This window comes from Linepithema humile, chromosome 7 (assembly GCF_040581485.1).
Source record: "Linepithema humile isolate Giens D197 chromosome 7, Lhum_UNIL_v1.0, whole genome shotgun sequence".
Lineage (NCBI taxonomy): Eukaryota > Metazoa > Arthropoda > Insecta > Hymenoptera > Formicidae > Linepithema > Linepithema humile.
This window is the reverse complement of record NC_090134.1, coordinates 5,750,628-5,778,457: the sequence shown is the minus strand read 5'-3', so window position 1 is coordinate 5,778,457 and position 27,830 is coordinate 5,750,628. Positions and strand designations below refer to the sequence as shown.

Below are 27,830 nucleotides of genomic sequence, written 5' to 3'. Positions count from 1 at the left end.
GTCGACTTCCATCATTTTGCGTATTTAGAGATCCGGCAATCTTTTTGATTAATTTCCTCTCTCTATCTCTCTCTCTCTCTCTCTCTTTCTCGCGCGCGCGCGTCGAGTGGAATGATGACACGCGCATAGTGATATGCAGTTATATGCACGCGGTGTCCTGAAGCTAATTGCCGTTTCTTGTCGCTTCGAGAAAGTAATCATATTATCGATAGCTAGTGTCACAATAGATACATGCAGAATTGAAAGTAAAGAAATTCTTGAAGTTCTGCTGATAACAACGAATGTGCTCATTATGAATAAACGCAAACACAAGCGTCAACAGATGCAAACAACTTTCACATATTTACTTTCTAAATTACTTTCTTCAAAATCTGCACAAGCAATTACTGAACATCATGCATCTAATATGCATCTGGCGGTTATGTCTGATACCGGACACTCTGTATAACGAATATAATTATTGTAGCGTATATTGGTAGAAACATATGACAAGTCGTGTATTTCGAGGGACATTGCTTGATTATTCTGACAAGACAGAAAATTTTTTTGACTTTGCAGTTTACAATCATAGAATTACAATTATAGAAAAGTATACTCCGAAGTAGCTGCATCTGTAATGCGCAAACTAATTGAATACTCGCTATACTTTAGATATAAAATTTTGCGCAGCTACATATTATATTTGCTCCAAACGTAAATTCACGAAAAGGGATCGATTCTTTTATTGATGCGTACAATGTGCTGTCGAGGAAAACGATTTAAATACGAGCATACGTACACACACACACGTCCTTAGAATTATTACAACATCGTATCGATGATCGTACGATAACATTCTTCAGATGTAATCAACGCGCCAGATAATTACGTTCCTAATATTTTTCTTGATCTGTTCGGATACATATATAAGCTTAGTTGATAAAACATTCTTCAAGTACATTCCTCGCGTATAAACTATAATATTCATTCTGGTCATATGATCGCTGTTGCATTAGTGACTGACGCTTCGATTGCTTCTACCGTCTACAACGCTCAGCGCCGGTGATTTCTGGAAAAATATTATTAAGAATTTATGTTTTTCTTTTTTTTTTTAATCTTCACTTTATTAAAAAATGATAATAATTTGTTTAAGTTGTCTATCTATTCCCTTTTATTGAATTATTTTTTACGTTATTTGTTTTAGATAAATTAGAATTAGTACGTTATTTATTAAATTTTAGCTGGTTTAAAGTTAAATGAAGTTTAATATTTATGGGAATTAATGCAACACAATTGTGTAAGGATGGTGATTATTAATCTGTCAACAACAACTTTGTTAAAAAGTTTTCTTAAACAATTGACAGTGCTTAAGAACAAATCATTAAGTTGTCGATTCCACGATTAATTATCATCACCTCCATTCTGTCCAAGCGATTTATATTGACAACCGTGAAAGATTACAAAGAGAGGCTTACGACTCTCTCGATTATGTCTTCCGCTGCATTGACTTTAGCGGGTCTGCTCGGGATGCCCTTTTTCGGTTCTCGCTCCATTTTATGAATCATCTTATAGACGCTCGAATTCATTAGGTAGTCATAGTTTGGAAGGTTCGTCTTCTCGTATCTCTTGAAGTTCACTCTATACAATCGACCAATTTGAAAGATCTTCTTATCAAGATTGAAATAACTCTGAGTATCTTTTCAGAATTATTACACCTTCTATCGCATGATCAACTTGTTTCTCTTTTTCTCTTGAAATTGTAATTATTCTTACCCCAACGCTTTGCCGCGAATGACTTCAGCCTGGGAGGACAATACCTCTGCGATCATCTCGTCATTAAAAAAGTCATTCGGGCATCTCCATCTGCGGCCTTGTGTGAGTTCAAGCTGCTTAGCCTGGGGCCACAGGTCCTGCGAATGTTGTCTGCCTCTCTTGTGCACCCTTTGCTGAAAGATAAAATACGAATCAACAATTTTGCACCTTATTTTTTTTTTTTTTATCATGCATCTCAGTTGTGTACAATTTATGGAATTCACAGATTCATGATAGACATGAATTTTCTCGATATCAATATGGGAAACAATTTAAAATAATGGAAACAATCAGTTTATAGAATTAATTTCAGTAATTAAGAATCTTGAAACAGGATTGGTTTCATCTATTAACATTCGATTCGAGCATTGATTTTTATTTAAAGGAGTAACATTAACGAAATAAGAAGGATGCGTAACGAACGTAATTATCGTAAGTCAAATTGGATATATATATATATATATATATATATATATATAAGGATAACTTTCAATACGAATAAAAAATTTTATAGATATGTGAACAAGACTTTTTTAGGGCTAAAAAACTCGATATATATAATCTGATTATAACTTTTGTAATTTTTAGAGATGAATAACAGACAAAGGGAAAAACAAGACAATAATCATTTCACATTAGAACATAAGACGAGTCATTCCATTTATCGGGGGATACCTGTAGTTCCTGTATAACTTGATCTTTTGGTGACAGTTTAGGATCTGGTTCGAAACTTCCTATAATAGTATTATTGTATTTTATAACATTACTTTATATTTAATTCAAACGTGAAATGGAAAACATGTAATGTAATATTTCGATTTAGTAGTGCGTGATATTATGTTGATATCATAAAATAATTATTACATTTAATTATTATTGAATTGTGCCGAATATATAATTAATATAATTCAATTGTTTTTGCAATACGAGAAAAATTTAAGATCAATAGATTCAGATATAAAATCGATAGTTACCATGCGACGGTGCCGGACTGGGCGATTTCAACACCTTGGTCTCGTAAGAGACGATAAACTTCTTCACTCTACTTCCTTCCTCGTCCGCGCTCTTCACGGAAATCGTACCGTCGAGTTCCTTCGTCTCTGCTTCCTCTTCCTCCATTTCTCCTTCGTCATCGCTAGGCTCAATTGCTTGCGGGGTTGACCTCGTTGACGTCTTTCGTTCCAAGCACGCAATCTCCTCGATGTAATCGTAAGTCTCCGTAAATTCCTCGTCCTCTTCGGTGTCCTCTTCCTGCTCTTTCGGATCCTCCTCGTCCCGCAGCGCGGCATCCTCTTCTGAATAACAATTAGTCAGAACTGCGTTATTTGCAAAAAAAAAAAGAATACAGGTTTCAAATATAAACAGTAAAATGTAAAAAAATCTAGATTCAACACGAATAGAGAATGAATTAATGATTATAAAAGTATTCAAATATTCTTTTCAATGTAATACTCTAACTCTCATCGCAGTTTTAATTTACTAAAACAACAAGATTAATTCAACGAAATCCTCTCCCGGTTCAATGGAAGACGCAAATAATTGGACAGCTTCCAAGCTAATATTAAACTGTTGATCCGTCATATTTTCTGACAGAGAAATTTCAATCTCGTGATGAATTCCGTTCATCGATTACGACCGACAAATTTAACCTCGCGCGAACTGGCACCCGTTCAGAATCGAAGTCGCATAGCGACGAAACTCGAAAATATGCCTAGGGAGTAATCGTCAAGGTCCGGCTATTTCAATTACGACCACGAATCTCGGTCACCTGACGACCCGCGGCGGCCGCCGTTTCCGTTGCCAGCGGACCGCTGCACGCCGCTCAGCTCCATGATCTTGTGCAGTTGCTCGGACACGATTCTCAGGTGATTCTCGATCTCGTTCGGTAGCTGCTTTAGCGCGAGCAATTGTCGCTGCACGTTTTCCAGCTGCTGTTCGAGATTGAACTCCGTGGACACCAGCTCCTTGATCTTTTCACTATTAGCTTTTATCGCCGTCAGATCCGTCGTCGAGACGCTCGAATCCTCTTCGATTGTTGTTGTCTCGTTCGGTGTGGATTCTGCCGCGCGAGACTCAGGACGATGATCCTCCTCTTTGGACTCGGGTCTTTCTTCTGTTTTGACCTTGTCGATCTCGTCACTCTTTTCTTCTCTTTCTGTCTTTGACGCGGGACGTGAATTAGACTTTTCTTGGTTCGATCTGCATGTAGGCTCTGATGTCACGACTGGAGTTATTGTCTAAATTGCAAAAAGATGAAAGTTGTAGGAATGTGCCGGACAAATGTCTGGAGAAATATAAACATCTGCGAGATGTTCTAATTTTAACAAATAATTTTTAAATATTTTTCAAGCATCTATAAAACAATTCAGTATTTCTAAGATCGAGTATCTTTAGGACATCTATTTAATTTAGGTGTATTATGGATTTTTACTTTAGCAACAAAAAACGATTGTTTCTTGCAAAACAAAGCGTAAAGTATACAGAAGCTAATTTATTTAAGTTTAAAAAACTGAGAAAAATGAAAAAAATTGAAAAGAATAAGTCAGTATTGATAAATAATAATTGAGTTTATACTTACCTTTTTGATTAATCAAATTTTACATTTCAAACGAGAATTAAATATTTAAAAAAAAACTAAGATATCAATAAATAACATTAATACATACACAGTTTTGAGCTTTTTGTTGTATTATTCTTATGGAAAACGAGAGTTAATGTGTACGAAAATTCAAAGTGCAGATAACTAGTTTTAATAGTTTAATCACTTAGAACATTTCACATAATTAAGGGATCGAGTAAGGAAAACGTTAATTACATCTTTACTCGCGTATCGGATTGATCTTTACATAAAACTCTTTACAATTATTTACTTTACAATGAAATCACTTCGATGTGTATTACGGCTACAATAAAATAAAATCCGATCACACACACATTATTTAAAAAATTTTACTTTCAAGCGCGCGCACCTGTAATGCTTTACACAATCTAATATCTGTGAAAATTTCCAGAACAAATACAAACGTGTAATCTATTGGGTTAATTAAAATTGAACAAATGGCACCTATTTTAATCTAAATACAATCATAATAATATATATATATATGTAATTATAACGATTTTAATTAATATTTTATTTTTGAAAATTCTAAAGCGGCTTTAAACTGACTTTTAAATTATTGTATAATTATCTAATTTAATATTAGTCGGTTTGCACCGAAATAAAATCGAACAAGTAAATAATGTCATCAGATGATCCTCAAGAAATGATTTATTTGTACATGTATAGAAGGATGATCGACGTGCAAGGTACAAACGCGTAAGCCACCAGCCTCGTGAAATCGACGCCGATGCAATTCGTGACACCTTGATAGAGAATCGTCGGCACGAACGATAATCGCCGACTGTCGCGTTCGATCTCGGAATCGATCTTCTCTTCGCAGCCTCCGCTGTATTCCGTGCTATTCTCACTGACTTTGAACGAAAACCAAGGTAAATTGAAATACATGCTCTTCCCCGAGGTGGGAGTCACGAGGGAGACTGATTCCTTTCTGGATGATATTGACAATCTTCTGCTTTTGCGATGGAATATCTCGCTGGAAACGTAATCGCCGGTCGAGCGAAGGATATTCGACAGAGCACCCTGTTCCTGCCCCGCGTCTTTGTACGATTTTGAAAGCCTTCTGCTACCGCGATGGAAAACCTCGGCGGACACGTAATCCTCAGCAGATTGCAGAAATTTCGAAAAATCGCCATCGTCTTCTTTGGGAAGGATATCGATGGATTTGCGCGATTTTGAGAGTCTTCTGCTGCCGCGATGGAAAACCTCGGCGGACACGTAATTCTCAGCAGATTGCAGAAATTTCGAAAAATCGCCATCGTCTTCTTTGGGAAGGATATCGATGGATTTGCGCGATTTTGAGAGTCTTCTGCTGCCGCGATGGAAAACCTCGGCGGACACGTAATCCTCAGCAGATTGCAGAAATTTCGAAAAATCGCCATCGTCTTCTTTGGGAAGGATATCGATGGATTTGCGCGATTTTGAGAGTCTTCTGCTGCCGCGATGGAAAACCTCGGTTGATACATAATCCTCAGCAGATTGCAGAAATTTCGAAAAACCGTCATCGTCTTCTTTGGGAAGGATATCTATGGATTTGCGCGATTTTGAGAGCCTTCTGCTGCCGCGATGGAAAACCTCAGCGGAAATGTAATTCTCAGTCGACTGTAAAAATTTCGAGAAATTGTCTTCTTCCTCCAGAATCGTGTCTGTGGGTTTAGATGAGTTGGAGATCTTATCGGCTTCTTCAGATAAAACTGAATTGTCTGTACATTTGGCAACATTACTATCATTTTCGTCAGTTTCTTCTTCGTTCGAGATTAAATTCTCGGCGTTAGCTATGACAGGAGACTCTTTTTGCAATGGGCACGATGGACTGTCTTCATACCAGTCGGAGATGATTGCATCGTAAAACTCTTCATCATTCTTCTGCTTATTTAGAACTGCATTATCGGCAATGAGATCAGAAGCACTGACAGCGATGATGGGAAATTCCGTTCGCGATGTGCACGATGGATTCTCTTTGAGCCATTTGGAGATCCCGGAGCGAACGTATTCTACGAATAGCTCGAGGATCTCGAGATTTCTGCGAACAACCCGCTCGAAGTATCGACCTCTCATTGCACGCTTCGCCTTCGACGACGTGGCGACGACGAGGAGATTATCGAGACTGCTCTTCGCGTGATCGAGAAGATTCGTCAGCGCGAATCTCAGACGAAGGTTCTGTTTATACAGATATTTCTCCATGTAACGTCCCTTCGTCCTCGTGGATTTCGGCCCGTTCTTCCTCTCTCCGATCGTCTTCTCATCATTGACAAGGCACGTCTCCTTGACGCATTGGAGAACAGGAGTGACATTCTTCTGGAGAACTTGCTCGAGATAACGGCCCTTGAAACTCATACGTCTCTTGCGTGCCTCCAGCATATTCGCCGACTCGGGAACATCTGGTCTCTGCAGCAAAAACTGGAACAATGTCGTCATCAAGGACATCAACCGGGTGCTCTCGCGTCTCAGATACGTTGCCAAATATCTCCCCTTTGTCCTGGCGCGCTTCGTTCTAGAGGCAACGACGCGAGTCGTCTTCGACTTTAAACGCAGCTGACGAGCGACGGCGCTGACGTTCCGAAGGAGAATCCTCTCCACGTAGTGCGCTCGCGCGCATCTGCTCGTTCTTTTCGTGGTGATTCCGCTTGGTAAACCGTGCTTCTTGAAGTGAGCGCTTCCCGACTGACTCATCGCGAACTCATCGAACTGATCGTCGATTTGTCGATCGCGGGCAATGCAGGAGCGAGCGTAGCCGCGAAGGACGTTCTCCAGGTAGTGGCCTTTAATAGGCAGTCTAGCTCTGACCTCGTTATACTTGCCAGCGGAACTGCACCTTTGATAATGACCCGGTTTGAGCTTCGGCTTGCATTTGTACGTCGTTGCGCAACGCATCGATTGATCCTCGGCGGGGTGAATCCCGTTCGAATCGAACTCCGACGGGGGTAAGTCATCGGCACTATGAAGGGGGATGGTCGAACACGAGGAATTTAGGTCGGACACGACGGGGGAACGATCTGCCTCGAGGCTGTTCTCCGTTTCATGCATCTTTACCTCGGATAACTCCGGCGGTTCCGGTGTCCTGGCGAGGGTCGCCTCCGATCCTGGCGGCAGCAAACCTTTCTCTACGAGGCGCGCGATCACCGTCTTCTTGTCCTGCTTCTTAATCACGACCTTGTACGTCTCGCAGTCGTCTTCTTCGACCTTCTGCTCGCACTTCAACTTCGGCACCGGTCGCTGCGGCTTCTGCAGGAAGGTGGATGTGCGCTTTAACTCCTGCACCCGCTCGGGCTCGGCTGTCGCGATGTTCTGCAGCTCCTCCAAGACCTTCGAATCTTTCAAGATCGGAGCTCGCGGTCGCAGCTTTTTGAAGTTCACTCTGTCAATCGAAGAGTTATTATTATTTTTGAATTATGATGGAAAGAACGGCAGGAGAGGATTATCTATATTTACAATTAGCATAAAAAAATGTAGCACAAAAAATTAGAACGGAATAAATAAAATTGCACATATTTTTGAAATTTATTTTAGCTGTTAAATTTGAGCTGCAAATTATATGCAAAGAGTAAAAGAATTTTCAATTTTTAATAAATTATATTTTCTGGGACTTTTTAAGATACTTGAAAATTCAAGACGCTCAATTAATTGTTGGAAAATCTTGTTTGTACTCTTTAAAAAAATAGAAAAAAAAATACTGATAATCCTTAAATCGCGCCGTCACTGTCGATCGATTCGACGGTCGTGCAAATGTACCCCAATAATCCCTGGTCGGACAAGAGTTCCTCCTCCTCGAGAATCAGCTGCGCGATCTCGTCATCCGTGAGATTTTTGTTGGGCACGATCTCGCTGTTAGCGTCCACCGGTTTCTCTTCCGCGAGCTTCTCCTCCTCTCGCCTGAGCTCTTCTTCGGCGGACAACGGCGCTGTATGCTCGTCAACGGTCTTCTCTTCCTCGTACCGCTCGATCACTGTCTCCTCCTTCAAGATCTCTTCTGGGAAGACTGGTGGTAGATCTGCAAGCTAATAACTAACTTCAACGTCATCATCTCGCCGCCGCTTTCTCTAGTACACCATAACTAAATGTCGAGTGAATTCAAGATCAAAGATTTTCCCCGACGAAAGCGAGATGTTTAATTTTCGGTGAAAAGGTCTTTAATCGCAATTTATTTTTAATCACGGAGAACAAAAATCTAGATCCTGCTATTGCATTTGAATCAAGTATGTTTAAATATGTTCTAAATACCGTAATGTTTAATAATTCTAATGTGATGTAAAATTCTTTATAGAAACATCTCAATACATTTTATATATAAAAATGAATATTTGAAGTACTTCTTTATTTCTCAAAATGAGCAGAAAAATAAATTGCGATGGTTTAATCGACTCTTATTTGGTGACGCAAATATTTAATAATGTTTTTTTTTTGTATTTCTTTATATTCGAGAGGAAAGGAAACACAATTTTTCAGAAACATATTTTCAAGAACTTGAGAAAGTCCACGGAAAAGAGCCGAATGCCAGGAAGGAAATAACGACGGGACACCGAAGAGCAGCGTAGCTCTCTCGTCACCAGTTAAGAGGAAGCAGGGATGCTGTTCATCTTTCATCTCACGGATATACTTACGGCGATCTTATATGGGACGATGTTCTCTTCCGATATCGCCTCGGCAGCCTTTCGTGTCTCCTCCTCTCTGCGCAAGCAACAAATACAGCAGATCAAGAAAATAGACTTTCTCCCGTTCGCGGTGGACGCGCCGGGAGCGACCGGCTGAAATTGTGCGCTCGCGAATTATACGCGCGCGGACGCGAATATGCACCGAATGCACCGCGGGCGGATTTCGGTGTTGATTTACTCTCTCGCTCTCTACGCGGCGGATCCCGCAAATGCGACAAACGGCAAGAAACGGGGCGCGACGAGGGACCAGCGATAAAATCGCCGACCAATGATAAACAGATCTCTCATTCTGGGTCACCTATTTATAGGTGTCGCAATGCATTGCCACATACGTAGCTCATACGCCGGGATATTCTTGCCGTCGTCGAGTTATTATCGAGAGTATGCCTGCGGTGAATGACGCGCGCCGCCTGACGCGCTTCGTTAGGCATAAAATCCTTGGAGAATCATTAAATTTCATTACAGCTTTCGACTATTGCGCTTTGAAATTAAATCCGATGTACAGGTGTAAAACGATCGGAAGAATTTGCCATTCGGCAGTTTTTACTTCCGCACTTTTCGGCTGGAGAGAAGTTTCGTCGGTTATAACAGATGAATAATCGATCTTTTACCTTTGTATAGCTAGAATGAAGTTATTGCCAGCATGCATTAGCTCTTCGTGCGCTTGCCCGTGTGTCAAACTGCTAATAGGCTGATCGTTTAATCTTACTATGACATCACCGATTTTTAAACCCATGCACTCGGCCAGACTGCCCTCCGTGACCTGTAAATCATTCCACATTTTGCATCCTGATTCTTACGAAAATGTGATAGCCTACACTTGCTGACAATTCTAGATAAAAAAATATGAAACTTACTCTGATAACAGTTAGCGGCTGCGGAAAATCGCTGCCACCTGCTAGTCGAAAGCCCCATGGTGTATTGTCGAATTTTGTAAATTTTATGCTGATTGCCATGACGTTCTACATCTGAAATTATGAGCAAAGTCACGTTTGATGGACTCACTTTTACAATTAAAGTAAAATTTCCATGAAATTTATATTGTACTAAACACAATTTTCTTTTTACATTCCAGGATTTTGGTTACAGCTGATTACACAATCGGGCCGGTTATAAAACTAACGCAGTGAGTACCAGATTAATATTTATTTAAATAACTCTTACCTTTGAATCAATATCTTAAACCGAAATTGATTGAGATTAATTACATCAGTCGTCATAAACACTTCTCAAATTGTCATTTTTACGCAAATATGCAAATTGTTTTTTAGACACTTCGCAAATACGCAACTGTTTTTTAGACATTTTACATTAATTTTTTAATACATTTTTTATTTATTATAAATATCCTTATTAATATTCTAATTGATTGCATTTAAATAGTTCAACTACGTAGTTAAATATTTTGGTTGGGCATAATTATATAAGATTCGGAAATTTTGGTAACGTAACACGACAACTCGAATATCAGATATGAGCCTTTTACAAATGCTATTTTCATGTTGTTTACAAATGCAATAGAAAGGTAAATATGTTATTCCGAATGATAAAAATATACAGCTGCATTTAGAAAGAGAGGTCAACGATTCTTAGTGTGTTACGCGAAGTGCCAAAGCAAGCTATGTCTGTCTAAAAATAGTTATAATCATAAATCATAAATACCATTTACACGATAAATAAATTTGAATTGGCAAGTATACAAGTTGTGACGTCAACAATTATTGCCATTAGATAAACAACAATATTTGTAGTATCAGTTTTATTATAACAAACTCTACCGAAAAATATATATAAAATAGACAAAACTTAAATTACAAATATGATACATCGATTCTTTAAAAAGAGTCTCCGCTTTTATGTTAACTTTTTTTCATAAAATTAATGTATTTATAAATGATGATGGTTCGTGAAAGAATTACGACTGTTATAATTTTGATAAACTCGAATTTCGACGCTGCAGACGGAGAAAAATCATGTCCACGTTTATTTTTAGAATTATATATAAACGCAAGATAGTTTTCGACAGCAAAAAAATTCAAATTTTATTGGTTTCTGATCCTTCTGCGGTCGAAATAAATCGCAACTGCTTGAATATGTATATGTCTTACAAAAAAGATTCAATTTATACATGTAACAATTCGATTTTTATAAGTATGAATCATTGGACGAATCTTCTTCGCAAGTTTATAAGTAAAGATTTGCGCATACATGATTTCCGATACAGCGATCTCTTCCTTCCGCTTTGCTCTCAACCGCGTCTCGTCGGCTTACGTATCCGCGCTATGTACCCGGAAGTGGCGGTAACCGAATATATAGTGACGAGGTGGCCGGTGGGTCTTGTCTGGGTAGTATCGTGTATTACTTGCCGAGCGGCGGGCCGAGCTTTAGCGAGAGTATAAGTTCCCAAGCGAGTCGGGTGGGTGGTTGATTAGCTGCAGCGCGTGGCGTGGAGAGGGTTGCACGTGGTGCGGGGCTCACTGCGTTCGCTGCTGCAAATTCGCGGCCGAAACGCGCGGAACGGCTGCTGGAATTGGTGAGACGACGACTAAAGCGAAATAAAGCTGATGACGGAAGGACGGACGCACGGGCCCAGCCCGGCCGTTGCCCGGCGCAATGCGGCCGAAACGGTGTCACGATAAGCTTTGCCAGGAGGCGAGATGCAACGAGCTTGCAAGCTGCAAATACTACAGAGCACGAGCAGCCGGTGACGCGGTTCTCGTGCCGGCTCGAGGTCTATTTACTGATCGATCTATATTGGATTTGAGCCTCGATTTCCGGTGGCGAACGGCCGCCTCCGCTCGACAGTAACGAATTTGCAAGCTCATTAATTCTTGAGCAAAATAATGCTTTTTTTAAAGGGTAAAGAAGTTTACATTTCATAATTGGAAATATCTTATTGATTATGAAAGCACTTAATACACTGTTACTGAAAATAAATTATATTTTGGACTAAAAGTATAGTATAACTAATAAAATAATAAAAATATAGTAGTGTGAGGTATAAAATTCATAGAATTTTGTTATAGAATTTAAATTTATATATTTATATCAAAATTTAGAATTTTTCAGCGATCATCAATGATTACAGAACATTATAATGAGGCTTTAAAGTTGGTTCCGCTGAGGCTTTGAAGTTGGTTCCGCTGATCTTTATTTTATGCATTCTTGCTATGGAAATCGTTTACAACTACACTACAATTATAAGTTCTCTAGAAAGAAATTGTAAGCACTTTCCAACGACTTTTACCAGTTGTTACCTAGTGTCAATTATTGCGACGTTTATTGAAACGTAATGAAATAATTGAAATTAAGATGATTTAAAAAAGACACTCGAGGCAGATTTTTGTATTTTTGTACCACGACAACACTATGTGTATGTATGCTTAGTATGTCGATTATGTAGGATCTCTCTCTATTTACTGATCGATATATTTAGACACATGGGCGTCGTAATATCGACTGCTCTGACGTATCCTGCACGGCTCGTGTTTTTCACGAAACAGTACAAGAAATTTATAATTGATTAAGTCGCAAAAAAATCATGAGGCGTGTGTTGTGTTAAATTAGCAATTCAATGCAACAGCAATTTAATAATAATTTAACTTATTTTCGATAATAATAAGACATAATATATATTCGTTATACATAAATATTAAAAAATATCTCAGTTATATTAATATAAAATATGTTGAAGTATATATATATATATATATATATATATATGTATATTTACATCTATATTTATATATGTACTTGCAGTTTATCTTACAATTTTACCTTACAGTTCATAAAGAAATGCTAATTATTTCTGTGGAAAATTTTCTAAAAATATTCTCGTATTATTTGATAGGGACGTTTACAACAGTATCAATTGGAAAATGAATTGTGGAAGTGTCTAGTTTTAACACCAATTAGATTAAGATTAATATTGAATTAACTTTATTTTTATTAAGACAAAGATTATTTTAGAAATTATAAAAATTATGTATAAGATTATCTTTATGAAACTATATAAAAATTACTGTTACAACTTAACTTTTCAAGATGTAGGTTTCTCGAGCCTCCTATCAGATTTATCTTTTTTGGATTTGCCTTTGGTTTTTTCAGGTTTTTCAGGTTTTTCATTTTTGATTTCTAAAGCGTAATTATGACATTCTTGACTAGTTGAGCACTCTGATAAACATAAATCATCAATTTCCCTCTTAATATCGTCAAGCAAACTGGATGCACCAATTCTAAAGTAATCCTTCGTCAACCATTCATTTCCTAATTCTTCCTTGACCAGTACCATCCATTCTAGAGCATCACTCGCGGTTTTAATGCCTCCCGCAGGTTTAATACCAACCTACAAATAAAAGTGTAAAATTGCAAAAGGTGCATTAAGTAGAGCTTGATTACAATGAGGATCACCAATTTACATCACCTTTGTACAAGTCAGCCTTTCATATTCCTTTATCGCTCTACACATGACAATACCTGCATTCAAAGTAGCATTGACAGTCTCTTTTCCTGTGGATGTCTTGATGAAATCAGCACCAGCAAACATAGCTACCATAGATGTCTGATATATTTCTTTATAATTAGACAATTCTCCTGTCGATAATATAACTTTCAAACATATTCTTTTTTCAGTCGCATTACAAACGTTACGAATTGCTTTTATTTCTTCATATAACTGTAACCATTCATGATCCAAGACTAATGATCGATCAATCACAATATCAATTTCCTGTGCTCCATATTCTATAGCACATTGCACTTCTTTCAGTCGAGACTCTAAAGGATATTGTCCAGAAGGAAACCCAGCAGCCACTAATAAAGAAAAGAAGTATAATTAAGACTATACTCTTGTATTTACATTTCAGATTAAAAAAGAAACTGTTTTCCTACCACTAGCAACTTTAATCTCATTTGTTTTATTCAGTTTCTTTAAGGCCTTTACTACATTTTGCACTTTGGATGGATACACGCAAACTGCTGCTGTGTGAAGTGGTAAGCTCCATTCAAATGGCAGATTCACGGGTTTTGCAGCCTGTAATTAAATATCAAACAATTACCTTAGGAAATAATATCACCATTTTAATATACCTTTTTACATAGATTTTCCACATGACCACTAGTATCATCACCACTCAAAGTAGTCAAATCCGTGAAAGTTATTGCTCTTAATAACCAAGCTATCTTATTATCGTTTGTTATTGTGCTAGCCAAGTACTGTATCTGTCGCACACTTTTGCTCACTGCTGGTGCATTAATGTACACTTCTAAGAATTTCATCCATGCTAAAGAGTAAAATAAAATATAAATATGGTAAAACATGTAGAGATACAGAGATGAAATAATATATCAAAATTATTGTATTGTTTTACCTGTAATTGTATCAGACAATTGAAAAGTTATCCCAGGATTATTTGTCGCCATAATTGCAGAGAAGAGCGCAAATATTCACAAAATAATTATTGTAAGTTTTCAAGTAAATACGTGAACGTTAAGTATATCTGTGTACATAAAAAAAAAGTGAACCCCAAATGTTCGCGAATGACATTGATCTATTCCCCACCGAACTTATTTGTCGTGTTGATAAAACGTTATATATATCTATAACTGAACTGATACAGATAACAAGTACGAGATATGAAGCTGTACACTTGGAGCACATACACAGCTCGTCACATTATAGATATGGGGTTAGAGATTAATAATCGCTTAAAGTAAACTTTTTTTTAATACTGTACATTTTTTTATAGTTCGTAGCTTTTAAAAGAAGAAATAATTAATTTTATATTTTTATTGTGTAGATTTAACAATTTTTTTGAAAAATATATATAAAACATATGACGTGTCTGTTTAATGAACTATGATCTCAATCGATCTGTGGATAATTGAAGAATATTGATATGATCGATCGTCGATCCTGAAATATATGACATCACTGTGATAATTTTTTTAGCTACAAAAGTTGCGTAAAACCAGTAGTTTTCAATGCTACGTAGCAAAGTGAGTGAGTAACATGCAAGTCAAGTGCAAAATTTCATATTATTGAAACTTTACATATGTACATATTTCAAAAACATACATTTGCATTTTAATTTGTACAATTTTACACTTAAATGTTAGATCTCAAATTTTATTCCTAAAAAATCATTCAAAAAGGAATAAAATACTGACAAGGCATGAAAACTATATAGAACAAATTACATATACTTGACAAAAACTTAAGTGACTTTGCCTTTGAGATCGTGAGATAAAAATTACATCATTAATACTTTTATCTTAAATAAATAGATTTATATAGAGTTACATAAATCTAGCTGCTCTAGTTAAGACTACCATTATCTATGGTGCTCCCACTGTTCCCAATACTGTGAGGTCTGCATTTCAGCCAAACGTGACACAGTGCGATCAAATGCAAAGATTTCTTCTTCTCCAGTAAAAATGTTTGATTTGTGATCCTCCTGAAGATAAAATTATCGTAATTAAAACATAATCTGGACACAAAATTCAGTGTCTGTTAAATTTATGTTTACCGAGCCATGTGAAATCTTCAAATCATCCATCAGCATTCTTTTTTCATCACTGTATTCAGACTCGCTTTCTGGTAAGAACAGTTGCGTATGTGGTACAGCTGCCGACATAACCACCCGTACCTACAATTTATTATAAATTTTCATTATTTGCTTCAGCTTTGCATTAATCTGTTAACAGCCAGCATCACACATTTGCTTGGGACAAAAATTTTATTATAAATGAAGTTACTTTAATGTGTAGGTAATTTTTAAGTACTCAAAATTTAAATTTGAAGCATGAAAAATTATTTACTACTTAATGATTCATTAATAAAAACATTTTGAAAATGTGATTTGGGCTTATATTTCAAGTGCATATAACAGTTCATAATTTAATAGACAGCATTATTCTTACCCTATTATCATATAATGTATCAATAAAAGTAATAAATCGCCTAGCTTGAGACTTCAGCCGTAGATTTAACTGTGGCACATCTCTTATTATGACTGTATGAAACACTTGACTCAGTTTCAAATAATCACTAGCTCCAAGAGGCTGTGCAGAGATAAATAATTATATAATATACAATTTCAATCTATGTTTGATTATAAATTCTTTGTAGAAAAAATCTCACCCTATCACACAATTCTTCAAATGTAGAGTCCAGTACTTGCCCGCAAGTTTTTCGAAAGGTAACGTTTCGTCCTCTTATAGAGATCGTTCGTGGTCGTATCACATCATTCTCCATGGAACACAAATATTTGAAGACTTTGTCCACATCGTTTGTCGCGTCCTTGCCTTTTCTTAATTTACAGAATTTGTTAAACAGCGTTGATTATATACGCGATTATTATAAAACTATCCATTTCTACATACATAAAGTATATTTTCTTATTTCCAGGTCCTGATTTTAATCTGTAATCTATTCCGGAGTCCAAATTACTTATCGAACAATGATCTTTCAGCACTTTTATAAATGGTACAAAGTTTCCTCTCTGCAGTCCGTTCTTGTACAAATCATCCGGTGATCTATTACTAGTTGCAACTACTATCACCCCATTATCAAAAAGCTCTGTAAATAATCGCTTCAATACCATGGCATCTGCTATATCAGTAACCTGCAATATTTATGCTTTTATTGTTGCATTTTATAATTGCTCCTCTCTTGAATTCAAATATTAACCTGAAATTCATCAAAGCACAATAACCAAGTCTCTTCTGCGATACTAGATGCAACTGGAGGTATCGGATCGAAAGGCTGTAACTTTGTACTACTGGCATCTCTTACAATAGTTTTCTTTACCTCGTGCACTTTACTATGCACATCCAACATGAAGGAATGAAAATGTACTCTTTTTTTGTTCTCAATCTAAAATAAAATATTTTTATTTGGACGTACATTGTATTGTCACAAGAAAATCTCGTTTATGTTCTGTACTTTACATGGAAAGGTATATTTTAATTTACTTTATTCTAATTATTTAATCTAATCAATTTATTTTAGTATGATTATTTTAATTCGATTGTTTTAATTTTTATCTTCTAAAAATTCTTATATTTTTCTGCAATATTTTTTGCTTCTATCATATAACTATTATATTATTTCATAGTTTCTATACTATAAAAATATGTATTATTATGTCAAAAAAGATTAAGGTATTTAATTTAATTTGTTTAATCTAGATTTCCATGTACAATACTTAAATAAACAACCCGAGAGATACCTGGCAACAATTGTAAAATAGGTCCATCAACATTGTTTTACCTCCACCCACTGCTCCATAAATGTACAAGCCTTTCGGAGCTTCCCTCCTCTTGCTACCAAACCATTTTTCCAACAGACTTAACTGCTGTGGCTTATAATCATGCACTTCGTGATAAATTCTCTGCAGAGTCTGTGCTACTTTCATTTGGTGCACATCATTCATTAAATCACCTTTCACTATTTTCTGTTTTAGAATACTGATTGGTCCATTGCTTAAATTTATGTTTATATCAGCGTAGCCACATTTTTGAATGCAAATTACAGGATGAACACGTATCAACATGTAAGAAAGATAATTTGCGCTAACGCATTTCTTTACAAGACAGTAAGTCATGATTGCAGATATTACCTGAAAATAAAAATCATCTATTAAAAACTATGATTCATCTATCATATGCACAATAGGCAAGTATCTTTTATATTTTAACGTCATATGTATGACGTAATCATAAAAAGTCGGGCAAAAATAAAGAACTGATTAACAAGAATCTTCATACAGATATAATTAGTGTCATTATAGTCGTGTTATTAACAGTACAGGTATGATAACCTTGAGATTACATATGTATAAAAATGGCAGAGTACATATGTTCTAAATTAAACACTCACACACGCAAAAACTGGAAACATGCACTTCGATTTGACAGATATGACAAGACTTCGTTGCGATTCACAACGGATTCACAATAACATGTTAGAGAGGGGAAAGACCCGCTTTCCCCGTTGCAGCTGTCAGTCCAAAATATATGTGCGGACGTCTTGCGCATCTATTCGGGAAGACGTGGTTTTTGAAAGATTTGTTCGCTGCGCGCCGCGGCACATGACGGAAGCAGGTTCGAAAAAAGCGATTACAAAATAACTAGACTAACTCTAATCGCAGTCTGACCAATTGTCAGCTAAACCGCGCCCGATTTTCCACTAGATAAAAATTATGATCTTATTACGAAATTACTTTCAATCTTAATTTACTTTGTTAAAAAATTATATTGATTTAACAGAAACAGATAACACGTATTGCATATCTTTCTTAACAATTGATAATTACATAGATTAGTTTTATTGATACTATCTGATAACAATGTATTCATATTGAATAATTACATATTTATATTACATTACATTATAAAATTATACAATGCGATGTCTTTACAATAGATACATACAAAGTATCATGAATCTAATAGATTTTTTTCTATGCCGTTCACAGTCAATTTGAGCACACTCGACAAAATATTTCCGTGGAAATTAGGAATGTGGATAAGAAATGCGAGATCAAGAGCCTTACAATGCTTAATCCGCGCAATTCTGCAGTGCTTTTTACATTACAGAATAATTATTCTGTATGAAATTGGATAAAAATATCTTTCTTAAGACATGTAAATCGAATATACTTAATCGTTATGATAAAACTTCGGATAGAGTGAGGAAGTGTACAGTGGCGGCCTTCGCTTGTCAGGACTCAGTGCTTCTCTGGAGGAGTAGTAACGTCTTTCAATAACTTTGTCAAAAAATCTGCTAAGCTTCACAGACGAACTAGAGCCTGCTGCTAAAGCTCTTATTTGACGGCAATCCTATGAAAATAAATGTTCAGTAAATTTCTTTTTTTTATTTTATTTTAATTTAATTTAATTCATATTTACCAAACATATTTCATCAGCACCACATTCTTCTGCAATTGTTGCAGAACGTCGTTGTACGTTAGATTTTATAAAATTGGATTCCGAAATTAGATCGAGTTTTGTACCAATGACCAAGATAGGAATCTAAAAATAAATATCATCCTGATACATTTGCATTTCTATAAATTAAAAATTAATATAGTATCAGCATTTGGTAATTGATTAGATCTTCATCACCTGTGTTGAACCCACAAATTTCTCAGGATCAAAATCCTCGAATGATTTAGACTTTGAGGAAGTTCCATCCTTACTTAAAACTTCTTCCAGCCATTTCTGAAGATTCTGTTGTGATTTACGATTTGTTAAGTCATGGACTAATATTATACCTAGTTGTAAACGACATATATTTGCAATCACTGTCACATTCTATTATAATTAGGTATTTAAAGACATAGAACTTTGAAAAGTATGGACATATTGAATATTGAATCTCATTGCTATAAAATACATGCATACCATTTGTAGGATTGTAAAACACAGATCTTGTATTTTTGTGACTTTGACTGCCACCAATGTCCCATAGTTCAATGAAATATCTTCTTTGATTAGGTGTCCCTTCTTTGTATTCATGTAGCTTTACTTCTATTGAACAGCCTATTGTCCAAGAAGGGTTGCTGATAGGTTGTTGTTGGCATATTAAGTGTGTCAATGATGTTTTACCTACACCTAGAAATTATTATAATTACTCAGATTATACATTTTATTATAAAAGTAATGCAAGTCACAGCAAAACAATTATCTGCATAACGCTATTACACATAACCTAAGAGTCTGAAACATCTAAATAATTATCATTATTATACATAATAAAATGACAAAAAACATTTTTACCGTAATAATTACCTCAAGTTCTATTCAATTTCATTAAAAAATATAAAATTATTTTATTTATTCATATCAATACTAACAAAAAAATATAGTACGTGTAACTTTCTTTATAGTTACCTGAATCGCCTACAACGATAATTTTAACTTTATCAATCGCTGCCATTAATAAATCTAATTAAATTACATGTGCTTATAAATTACACTTGTGAAAATGTTTATATTTGACAGATAGTCATCTAACAATTTGTGTCATGTTGGAGACCTAAAATTTATCTTTTGGTTAGGGAAGGCCGGTAGGACCACGGACTAAGGCTAGTATTACATCACAGACTTCTATATATTACTAGACTGCTAACTCCTTATGTATAAGGCGTCTTCATTTCTTATGTACGAAACGATACATAAAGTATTCCTTTCTGCGCATGCGCTTTGTGATGTATGTCCCTACATGCTACACATTCACATATAAACACACATACATAATACAATTAACTAATATCTCGTCCAAAAAACAGAAATCTATTAAAAAAATAATAATATTATTAAATAATATTATTAAGCTAAGTTAATTTAAATGAATCAAGCTTTATAAAATGTGTAGTATGCAAAACATTTTATATAAAAATACTAATGTATAACACTAAAATTGTATATAAGAAATATTATTTTTAATGTTTAATGTTTTTGTATATAAAATATATTATTTTTAATATTTTTATTAAATGATATTATAAAATGATTGATATATGTATATAAAATATTTTAAGGATAAATAAAAAATACACACATTTTACATTTATATTTTATTTTTATATTATTTTAATTAATTACATATAAAAATATAAAATTATTACAAAATAAATCAAAATAAAATTCATATATTAAATAATTTTCTGATTTTTATATAATATATATTATAATTTATTATTTTTGTACCTAGCTGTATCGTATTGTATGTTGTATCAGCAGTATCATATTGTGCAGTAATATCTGTTTCACTTAAAGTTTGGACATCCAAATTCTCGCTATTACATTCATTTGAATCTAGATAAATCAAAATAAAATTCATATATTAAATAATTTTCTGATTTTTATATGTGCAATTGTTGATATACTTACTTGAATCTTTATCAGAACTTTGATCATATAAATTTTGAGTGGGTATAATATCTGCTTTTAATCTTCTCACTTTTGATGTATTTGCAAAATCACTATCAGTAAAATGAAATTGGCAAATACGGCTTGATGATGTTGGTATCCAATTTGTTCTATTAATTGCTATTATCCATTGTTCCAATAAATAAGGTATACTTATAGGAAATCTAAATTATTTAACAATTTATTAACATTGATACTAAATATATTTAGAATTTCTTTTAATGATCAAAAAACAGCAGTGTCACGACAATATAATTCTACCACATATTTTTATTAAATAATACTTACTTAAAGAAAGAGATTTTGTCATTTTTCTTTCTGTATGCTGCTGTGCTTTTGCAATTTAAAACAGCACATTTAAATGGCATTGTTGACTTCTTTTTATGACGTTTTTATCACGTATCGCGGATCACTTTTCTCATGTAAAAAGATTAGAATTATAGGTTAGAAGAACCGTATTATGGAGAATATATTGACTATATATATCTTTTTGCTTCTGCGCATGTGCACAATGAGACACTTTAACACATGCTTTTTGGGGCCATAGCACATAAGCGAAATTTGGGAAGTTAGCAGTCTAGTAATATATAGAAGTCTGTGTATTACATTCATACGACAAAAAGTTTGTCGGACGTATCGATTGGTTGTCGGATGGTGAATATATAGAGTTTTTATTAGGATTTTAGAAACTCTCTATCCAACAACCAATCGATACGTTCGAGAAACTTTTTGTCGTATGAATGTAATACCAGACTTAAGCCGTGGCGCACACGGACGTGATTCTCCGTTGATGCGTGTGAGCCCAGAATATGCATGTTTGGCAATATTGGTTGCACATCATTTTTCTAACCTAAAATCAATCGCAGTAATAAATATGTTTGTAACAACAGATTGTGCTCTTATTATTTTCTAGTTCTAATAATTATTAACAATTAAGAATTATTAAATAAACGCGTGGCGAGATTCACTTAGGACAGATATAATAATCAAACAAAGAAAAACAAATATTTTAATTGTCATAAGAATAAATAGTGCGGTATTTATACTGGCGTATTCAAGGTAATATTTTTTTCAATGTTCTATAATTGATAGTTTATTATAAAATATTTATTTAACATGCGTATTTTTAATGTTTAGAAAACAGATAAAGACTCATACAATTTAACATTTTGTGCTATAAAACTCTAAGGAAGAGTTGAAGGCACACCATAATCAAAGTGGCAATATTCCTCTATCTAGAGGATAACCTTAAAAAAAAAAAAAAAAAACATACAATTTTATATGTGAATTAATACAATAATAGAGTTATTTATCTAATTATTACTATCATGGAATGACCAATTGTCAGAAAGTTTAAATCGTAAAACATGAGTGCTGAGGAAAGGCTTGTTACCGAGGTGCCTAGTAGCTTGAAACAACTGGCACGTCTTGTTGTACGTGGATTTTACACAATAGAGGATGCTTTAATTGTGGATATGTTGGTTAGGAATCCATGTGAGTAATTATATACGAATCCTCAGAATTCTTTAATTAAAGTGATACTGTTAATGTAAAGCATGCTGTGCACATGTATAGGTATGAAAGAAGATGACATTTGTGAATTACTAAAGTTTGAACGCAAAATGTTAAGAGCCAGGATATCAACGTTAAAAAATGATAAATTTATACAAGTAAGATTAAAAATGGAAACAGGGTCAGATGGTAAAGCACAAAAGGTCAACTATTACTTCATCAATTACAAAGTATGTATATTATGATTTTCTCTGATTCTGTATTATCTGATAAGAACGAAACAAGAAATCATTTAATTAAAACGTATTTCTTTATTATAGACTTTTGTTAATGTGGTAAAGTACAAACTTGATTTAATGAGAAAGAGAATGGAAACTGAAGAAAGAGATGCAACTAGTAGAGCTAGTTTTAAATGTCCATGCTGTCTAAAAACATTCACTGATCTTGAAGTAAGTACGACAATGTAATGTAAATAAGAAAATTGAAGAATTAGACAGATCAAAATTTTGTTTTACTATTAATATTTTACATTACAATGATAATGATACGATAGATTAATTAAAATAGTACAATTTATTATTATTACATTGTTATAATACATAGCACTAAAATTAATAATCCTTAAACAGACGACATTTTGTTAAACATTTGTGCAGGCGGATCAGCTTTTTGACATGAGAACCAGTGAATTCAGATGTACACATTGTCGAGAGATAGTGGAAGAGGATCAATCTGCTCTTCCAAAAAAGGATTCCAGATTGTTATTAGCAAAGTTCAATGAGCAATTGGAGCCACTTTATATACTATTAAGAGAAGTAGAAGGAATCAAATTGGCGCCTGAAATATTGGAACCGGAACCCGTTGATATTAATATTATTCGAGGGTAAGTGTTTTCAAAAATCTTATGTATGTATTAAAAATTTTCAGTTTGCTACAATTATTATTTTTAATAGCATCGACACGAGAAAACCAAGCAGTCTTAGAGCACCTAGTGAACAATGGTCGGGTGAAGCTACTAGAATGTCGGGCTTTATGGTCGAGGATACCAGAGTGGATGTTACTATTGGAGATGAATCTCCTGATGACAATATAGCGAATCATAGAAAGGAAAGACCTATATGGATGATAGAAAGTACAGTCCACAATGCTGATGGTTCACAGGTATACTTACTATCATTTTATATTTCTTTCGTGGATCCTTTACACCTCTTTTATAAATTATTTTTCGTTTCTTAATTCGTGGAACTATCTCACGCAGCCTGACGTGAACACACAAGAAAGTATCTTGGATAAAGCTGCAGCCACTGCTACAAATACATCCACGACAAATAATAAACAGGGCGAAGATATCATGTCGGTATTGCTGGCTCATGAAAAGAAAGGTGGCACCAATTCTACCACATCCATCAAAGCAGTGCTTCCACAGGAATCTAGTGACAGCAGCGACAATGAGGAAGAAATGGAAATGCAAGCTATTGACACCGGTATGAAAAATTTTTTTAAACAGATCTGACATTAGGATAGCTGGCCATTCAATGAGTAACGTGAAAGAAAAAATTCTCAAAACTAGCAAGAAATAATGATATATCTATAAAACTATATAATCTTTATCTATATAATCGGTCCAAATTTAATTATTTGAATGCGTATGAAACAAAAAAAGCATTTTTTAAACAGGTTTTAATTGCCACAGGTATTACATCGAATTTGGAAGAATTTTTTTCTGCTTTAATTCTATCTCTGTTAAGAACTCAAACTTGCCAAAGCATAATTTTTCGTTGGTTCTTGTAATTGCTAATTTGCAGGTGAGATAGACGCGGCGGATTCCGAGGATGACGAACTCATACCTACCGTCAGTGTTAACGGTAAGACTGTTGCGATCACTGACGTTAATGATACCTTGATCGCGGAAATGACGCCCATAGAAAAAGAAGCTTACATCCAAACGTATCAGGAATATTACTCACATATGTATGACTAGATAAAGAACAACTATCATCATCTTCATAATGTTCCGCATAAGACTGAAATCCACTTCGGTATCGTTCTCTGTAATATTCTGCATGAAGACAAAATATATAATTTTTAAGAATGGTGAAGTGATGATCCTTTTGCAACGATGCAGCAGTCCTGACGGATCAGTATTTTTTACATTTAAAGGTGTGTATGCCAAAGGGTTAACCGATTTGAAAAGAGAAAAGACAAAAGTGCATTTTTACAGTTTTATATGTATTTTCTAATGTAACTGCAACTGAACAGTACCGTTAATCAATTCTTGAATAATAAATAAACAGTTGAATGTGAAATACGGTAAAACATAGGAAATTAATTAGGACAAATAATATACCATGTCACTTCTGGTAAGACGGGATTTTCAAACTTAACGAAACATCAATTATTTATTAAGCTTACTTGATATCTTTCTTTTTTTATTCGTCTCGCTGTAAATTTCTGTTCGATCACCACCATCGTACAGAAATTTCGAGACGCATTTTATTATTTAGTTATTATCTTTTCGTTTTTTTTGTAGTTTTTCGTTATTTTTTTTTCTCGGTAGCAGTTTCGTAATATATTGTTAATCTTAAAAATGTTTTTTACCTACGCTTTCTTAATACAACTCGTTCGCTAAAAACCACATCAAAAGAATCCACTAAAACATTTTTAAATAAATTATGTAAAATAATTTAATTTTAAGTTTTTATATATTTATACAACTTGTAATAATTTATTGTTTAATTTTAACACTTAAAAATTCAATTGCGAACGTGAGAAATAATCCACTACGAGCAGAAAGCTCAGGATTCTTTTGAAATAATCGGTCGCTAGTTAGAAGCGACCTTCGGTTTACTCCGTTTCATTCAAGCGCAAACGAGCGAAATCTTCGAATACGATGTTATCATCATCGTCGTTGGCGTAGCAAGAGTTCTCGTATCGTGCCCTGTCGGTGCTCTTGCTCTTCTTAAGTATAGCCTTTTCTTTCTCAATAGCGCCTGCACAAAAGACAAATGCTTGAACAAATCTAAGTTGAATATTAAAATTGTTCTACCTAAATTAAGAATTAAAAATGACATTTTCTATATAAATAAAATAACGTTTATATGTTTACATGCAAATAGTTACACGCATAGATATATTGTAAGCAACATACCAGGGGTAGGATGCATCAGTTTGAATGGAACATCGGTGACCAGCTCGCCACCCAGGGTACCGCAGTTCAACTTGGCTCGAACAGAGTAAGAGATCACGATACCCAAAGCTTCAGCTGGGCACTTGCCCTCGGCGACTAAAGTTGAAGATGCCAGATTTACATCATCATCCTGAAAGAATCAAAGTGAATTTTCACAAATATTACTTATGTGGCTTCCATTTTTTTTAGGACAAAATCATATTATTATTGTAATATTTTAAATATATCATTAAGCAAGAGTGTTATATAATACTGTCCTTTTTTATATTTTAACATAACATTTTTGCGAAGAGCCTGAAATGGAATGCAAAAATTACGGAGCATTTAAAATCTGCTTGAACTTATTGTTTTACGTACTTTGAGATGTCCATCGAGAGCGATGCCACGACGATCTTTGTTGCTGCTGGCCAAAGGCACAAGATAAAATTGTTTCGTAAAGGACGCTCCCGGTGTGATCGGGCAACCCTCGCGAGTCTCCAAGCTAGCCACGTGTCGCGAAAATTGCGCGTTCACCATAGTCACCTCGCAGTGCTGGACTACAAACAACTGCGAAGAAGATATAACAATGATAGTAGGTGAAATGCGGTAATTCATTTTTTAACTGAATTTTTTCAGATATACCTTAATGTTTTTCACTGCCTTTCGCGAATTGTTCGTAATTGTAAGATTTGCTGTGACCTTCTCGCCGTGATAGTAGATCTCCTTATCCAATGTAACTTCCAGGCTCAATTTGCCTTGGGAGAAGGTGAATCCCTTGGAAATCAAAGAGCTGGGAAGTCGGCGACCTCGCGTCGGCGGAGCATATTGCAGTTTCTTGATGGCCAGTGCTACAGAGGACCTTTTGTGTCCCTGATAACGAAAAAAAAGGTGAGCACTTTTGCAGAAATTCTGCTTTAAAATTTTGCACATTTTTTGATAATTTTTTTTCTATTTCAGTACCTTGTCCTCTTCATTGTCCCCAACGAATATCTTCACGGTGTAATCGACTCCCAGTGGTTTTCCCTGATCGTCATCGCCAGGCTGGAGAGTGACGGAGCACGGAGCTGTCTGCGGAAAGTGGAAGGTGAACGGATACGCATTCGCACCCAGGCGCCTCAGCAAGCGCTCCTGAATCGACGTGGTCTCCTGCTTCTCCTTTTTCACTGGTATTAACTGATCACGACATAATACCAGCTCTTTGCTGAACTTGACTCCCATAACTTCGTCCTCCTCGCGACCATAGCGGTAGGTTGTCGTGACCTAAATGCGACACAAAAACATATCATTATTTATTGAAAATTCTGGGCACTTTTTATTATCAAAGAACGTAATCGAGGAAGCATGTTTCTCACCTGACCAAAGACCTTGCGACCTTGAAGGTAGTCATTTTCTACGACGACAACGCCGTCGATGGGATCAGTGTGATCTAAGTGGTCGATGTAGTCTCTCTTGCCCAGATATACCGTAACTTTGCCTAAGTATTTTAACGTGATATTAGGAGATGTAATGCGCTCAGGAAGATGAAACATGAGGAATAATTGATAGTTAAGTAAACTCACCATTTGGGGTGGTCTTCTTGAATACCTTAACGGCTACAACGTAGGCCAAAAACAATAGAGGGAACATCTGGCACTGTATATATATATATTTTTTGCTGTGTGATTTAGCAGAGAAATTTGTTTCCCGCCCAGAAGTGACACGTTTCCAGCACAGGGGCCCGATCTTCATATAGTCTCACTGGGGCTTCTCGCATCTTGAAGCCATACTATTAATGCGATTACTTCGTTACAGAACTAATTTAACAGGATTGTGATTATGACGCAAGAGAGCCGTTATATGTATTTTTGCTCATTGCATTCAGTAAATCAAGAACATTCAATCGGGAACCTTTCACTAGTAATGTTGCAATTTAACATTTGGTGCAAAGTATATCTTTTTGCAAAAAGCAATGTCCTCATGCAAAAGCTTGCAACCATAAAGTGAGTCGTTAGCAACAATTGTTGAAGAGCAGTTACACAATTTTCTTTAGTCGGAACAAATAAAGATATACTTTTCGTTCAGTCTTAAGTTTATCTTTATTTCGATAATAGAGATGTTTACAATATAATACGGAGGTATTTCTTGTATTCGAAACGAAATCCCCTGAATTTTC

General features: G+C 35.2%; 6 protein-coding genes across 10 annotated transcripts; 1 reads left to right on the top strand and 5 right to left on the bottom strand.

Moving 5' to 3' along the window:
• Nucleotides 1–500: 500 nt before the first annotated feature.
• Zasp67 (Z band alternatively spliced PDZ-motif protein 67) lies at nt 501–11,853 on the bottom strand. Of its 5 annotated transcripts, XM_012360844.2 has the most exons (12): nt 11,272–11,851; nt 9,921–10,031; nt 9,675–9,826; nt 9,013–9,079; nt 8,144–8,409; nt 7,445–7,769; nt 3,560–4,028; nt 2,766–3,086; nt 2,467–2,525; nt 1,753–1,925; nt 1,455–1,617; nt 501–1,048 (listed from the first exon to the last, which is right to left on the bottom strand). In XM_012360844.2, the coding sequence occupies exons 2-12, from the start codon at nt 10,017–10,019 to the stop codon at nt 992–994; spliced, it is 2,151 nt and encodes a 716-aa protein (XP_012216267.1). In that variant the 5' UTR covers nt 10,020–10,031; nt 11,272–11,851; the 3' UTR covers nt 501–991. The 5 variants fall into 5 exon arrangements, 3 of the variants coding, with proteins under 3 accessions (XP_012216267.1, XP_067215846.1, XP_012216264.2); XM_067359745.1 differs by lacking the exon at nt 1,455–1,617 and having other exon boundaries at nt 11,272–11,853; XR_010891327.1 differs by lacking the exons at nt 1,455–1,617; nt 2,467–2,525 and having other exon boundaries at nt 11,272–11,848.
• Nucleotides 11,854–12,979: 1,126 nt separating this feature from the next.
• On the bottom strand, nt 12,980–14,712 carry Dera (deoxyribose-phosphate aldolase). The gene is made up of 5 exons (XM_012360887.2): nt 14,433–14,712; nt 14,152–14,345; nt 13,954–14,095; nt 13,487–13,875; nt 12,980–13,408 (listed from the first exon to the last, which is right to left on the bottom strand). The coding sequence occupies exons 1-5, from the start codon at nt 14,482–14,484 to the stop codon at nt 13,103–13,105; spliced, it is 1,083 nt and encodes a 360-aa protein (XP_012216310.2). The 5' UTR covers nt 14,485–14,712; the 3' UTR covers nt 12,980–13,102.
• A 368-nt stretch (nt 14,713–15,080) lies between these two features.
• Nucleotides 15,081–18,204, bottom strand: LOC105668470 (putative ATPase N2B). Its single transcript, XM_012360886.2, has 8 exons — nt 17,945–18,204; nt 17,295–17,684; nt 16,754–16,939; nt 16,447–16,688; nt 16,205–16,373; nt 15,985–16,125; nt 15,591–15,710; nt 15,081–15,518 (listed from the first exon to the last, which is right to left on the bottom strand). The coding sequence occupies exons 1-8, from the start codon at nt 17,963–17,965 to the stop codon at nt 15,396–15,398; spliced, it is 1,392 nt and encodes a 463-aa protein (XP_012216309.2). The 5' UTR covers nt 17,966–18,204; the 3' UTR covers nt 15,081–15,395.
• Nucleotides 18,205–18,356: 152 nt separating this feature from the next.
• LOC105668473 (rab-like protein 3) lies at nt 18,357–21,496 on the bottom strand. The gene is made up of 7 exons (XM_067359800.1): nt 21,289–21,496; nt 20,962–21,164; nt 19,960–20,886; nt 19,471–19,680; nt 19,192–19,340; nt 18,976–19,098; nt 18,357–18,906 (listed from the first exon to the last, which is right to left on the bottom strand). The coding sequence occupies exons 3-7, from the start codon at nt 20,003–20,005 to the stop codon at nt 18,727–18,729; spliced, it is 708 nt and encodes a 235-aa protein (XP_067215901.1). The 5' UTR covers nt 20,006–20,886; nt 20,962–21,164; nt 21,289–21,496; the 3' UTR covers nt 18,357–18,726.
• A 206-nt stretch (nt 21,497–21,702) lies between these two features.
• Nucleotides 21,703–24,606, top strand: TfIIEalpha (transcription factor IIEalpha). The gene is made up of 8 exons (XM_012360759.2): nt 21,703–22,059; nt 22,138–22,494; nt 22,576–22,742; nt 22,833–22,961; nt 23,169–23,395; nt 23,466–23,673; nt 23,771–23,996; nt 24,318–24,606. Exons 2-8 carry the CDS (start codon nt 22,368–22,370, stop codon nt 24,491–24,493), a joined length of 1,260 nt encoding a protein of 419 aa, XP_012216182.2. The 5' UTR covers nt 21,703–22,059; nt 22,138–22,367; the 3' UTR covers nt 24,494–24,606.
• Nucleotides 24,607–24,720: 114 nt separating this feature from the next.
• Arr2 (arrestin 2) lies at nt 24,721–27,371 on the bottom strand. The gene is made up of 7 exons (XM_012360757.2): nt 27,238–27,371; nt 27,031–27,152; nt 26,639–26,938; nt 26,321–26,548; nt 26,057–26,245; nt 25,661–25,829; nt 24,721–25,502 (listed from the first exon to the last, which is right to left on the bottom strand). The coding sequence occupies exons 1-7, from the start codon at nt 27,302–27,304 to the stop codon at nt 25,357–25,359; spliced, it is 1,221 nt and encodes a 406-aa protein (XP_012216180.1). The 5' UTR covers nt 27,305–27,371; the 3' UTR covers nt 24,721–25,356.
• Between the last annotated feature and the right edge of the window lie 459 nt (nt 27,372–27,830).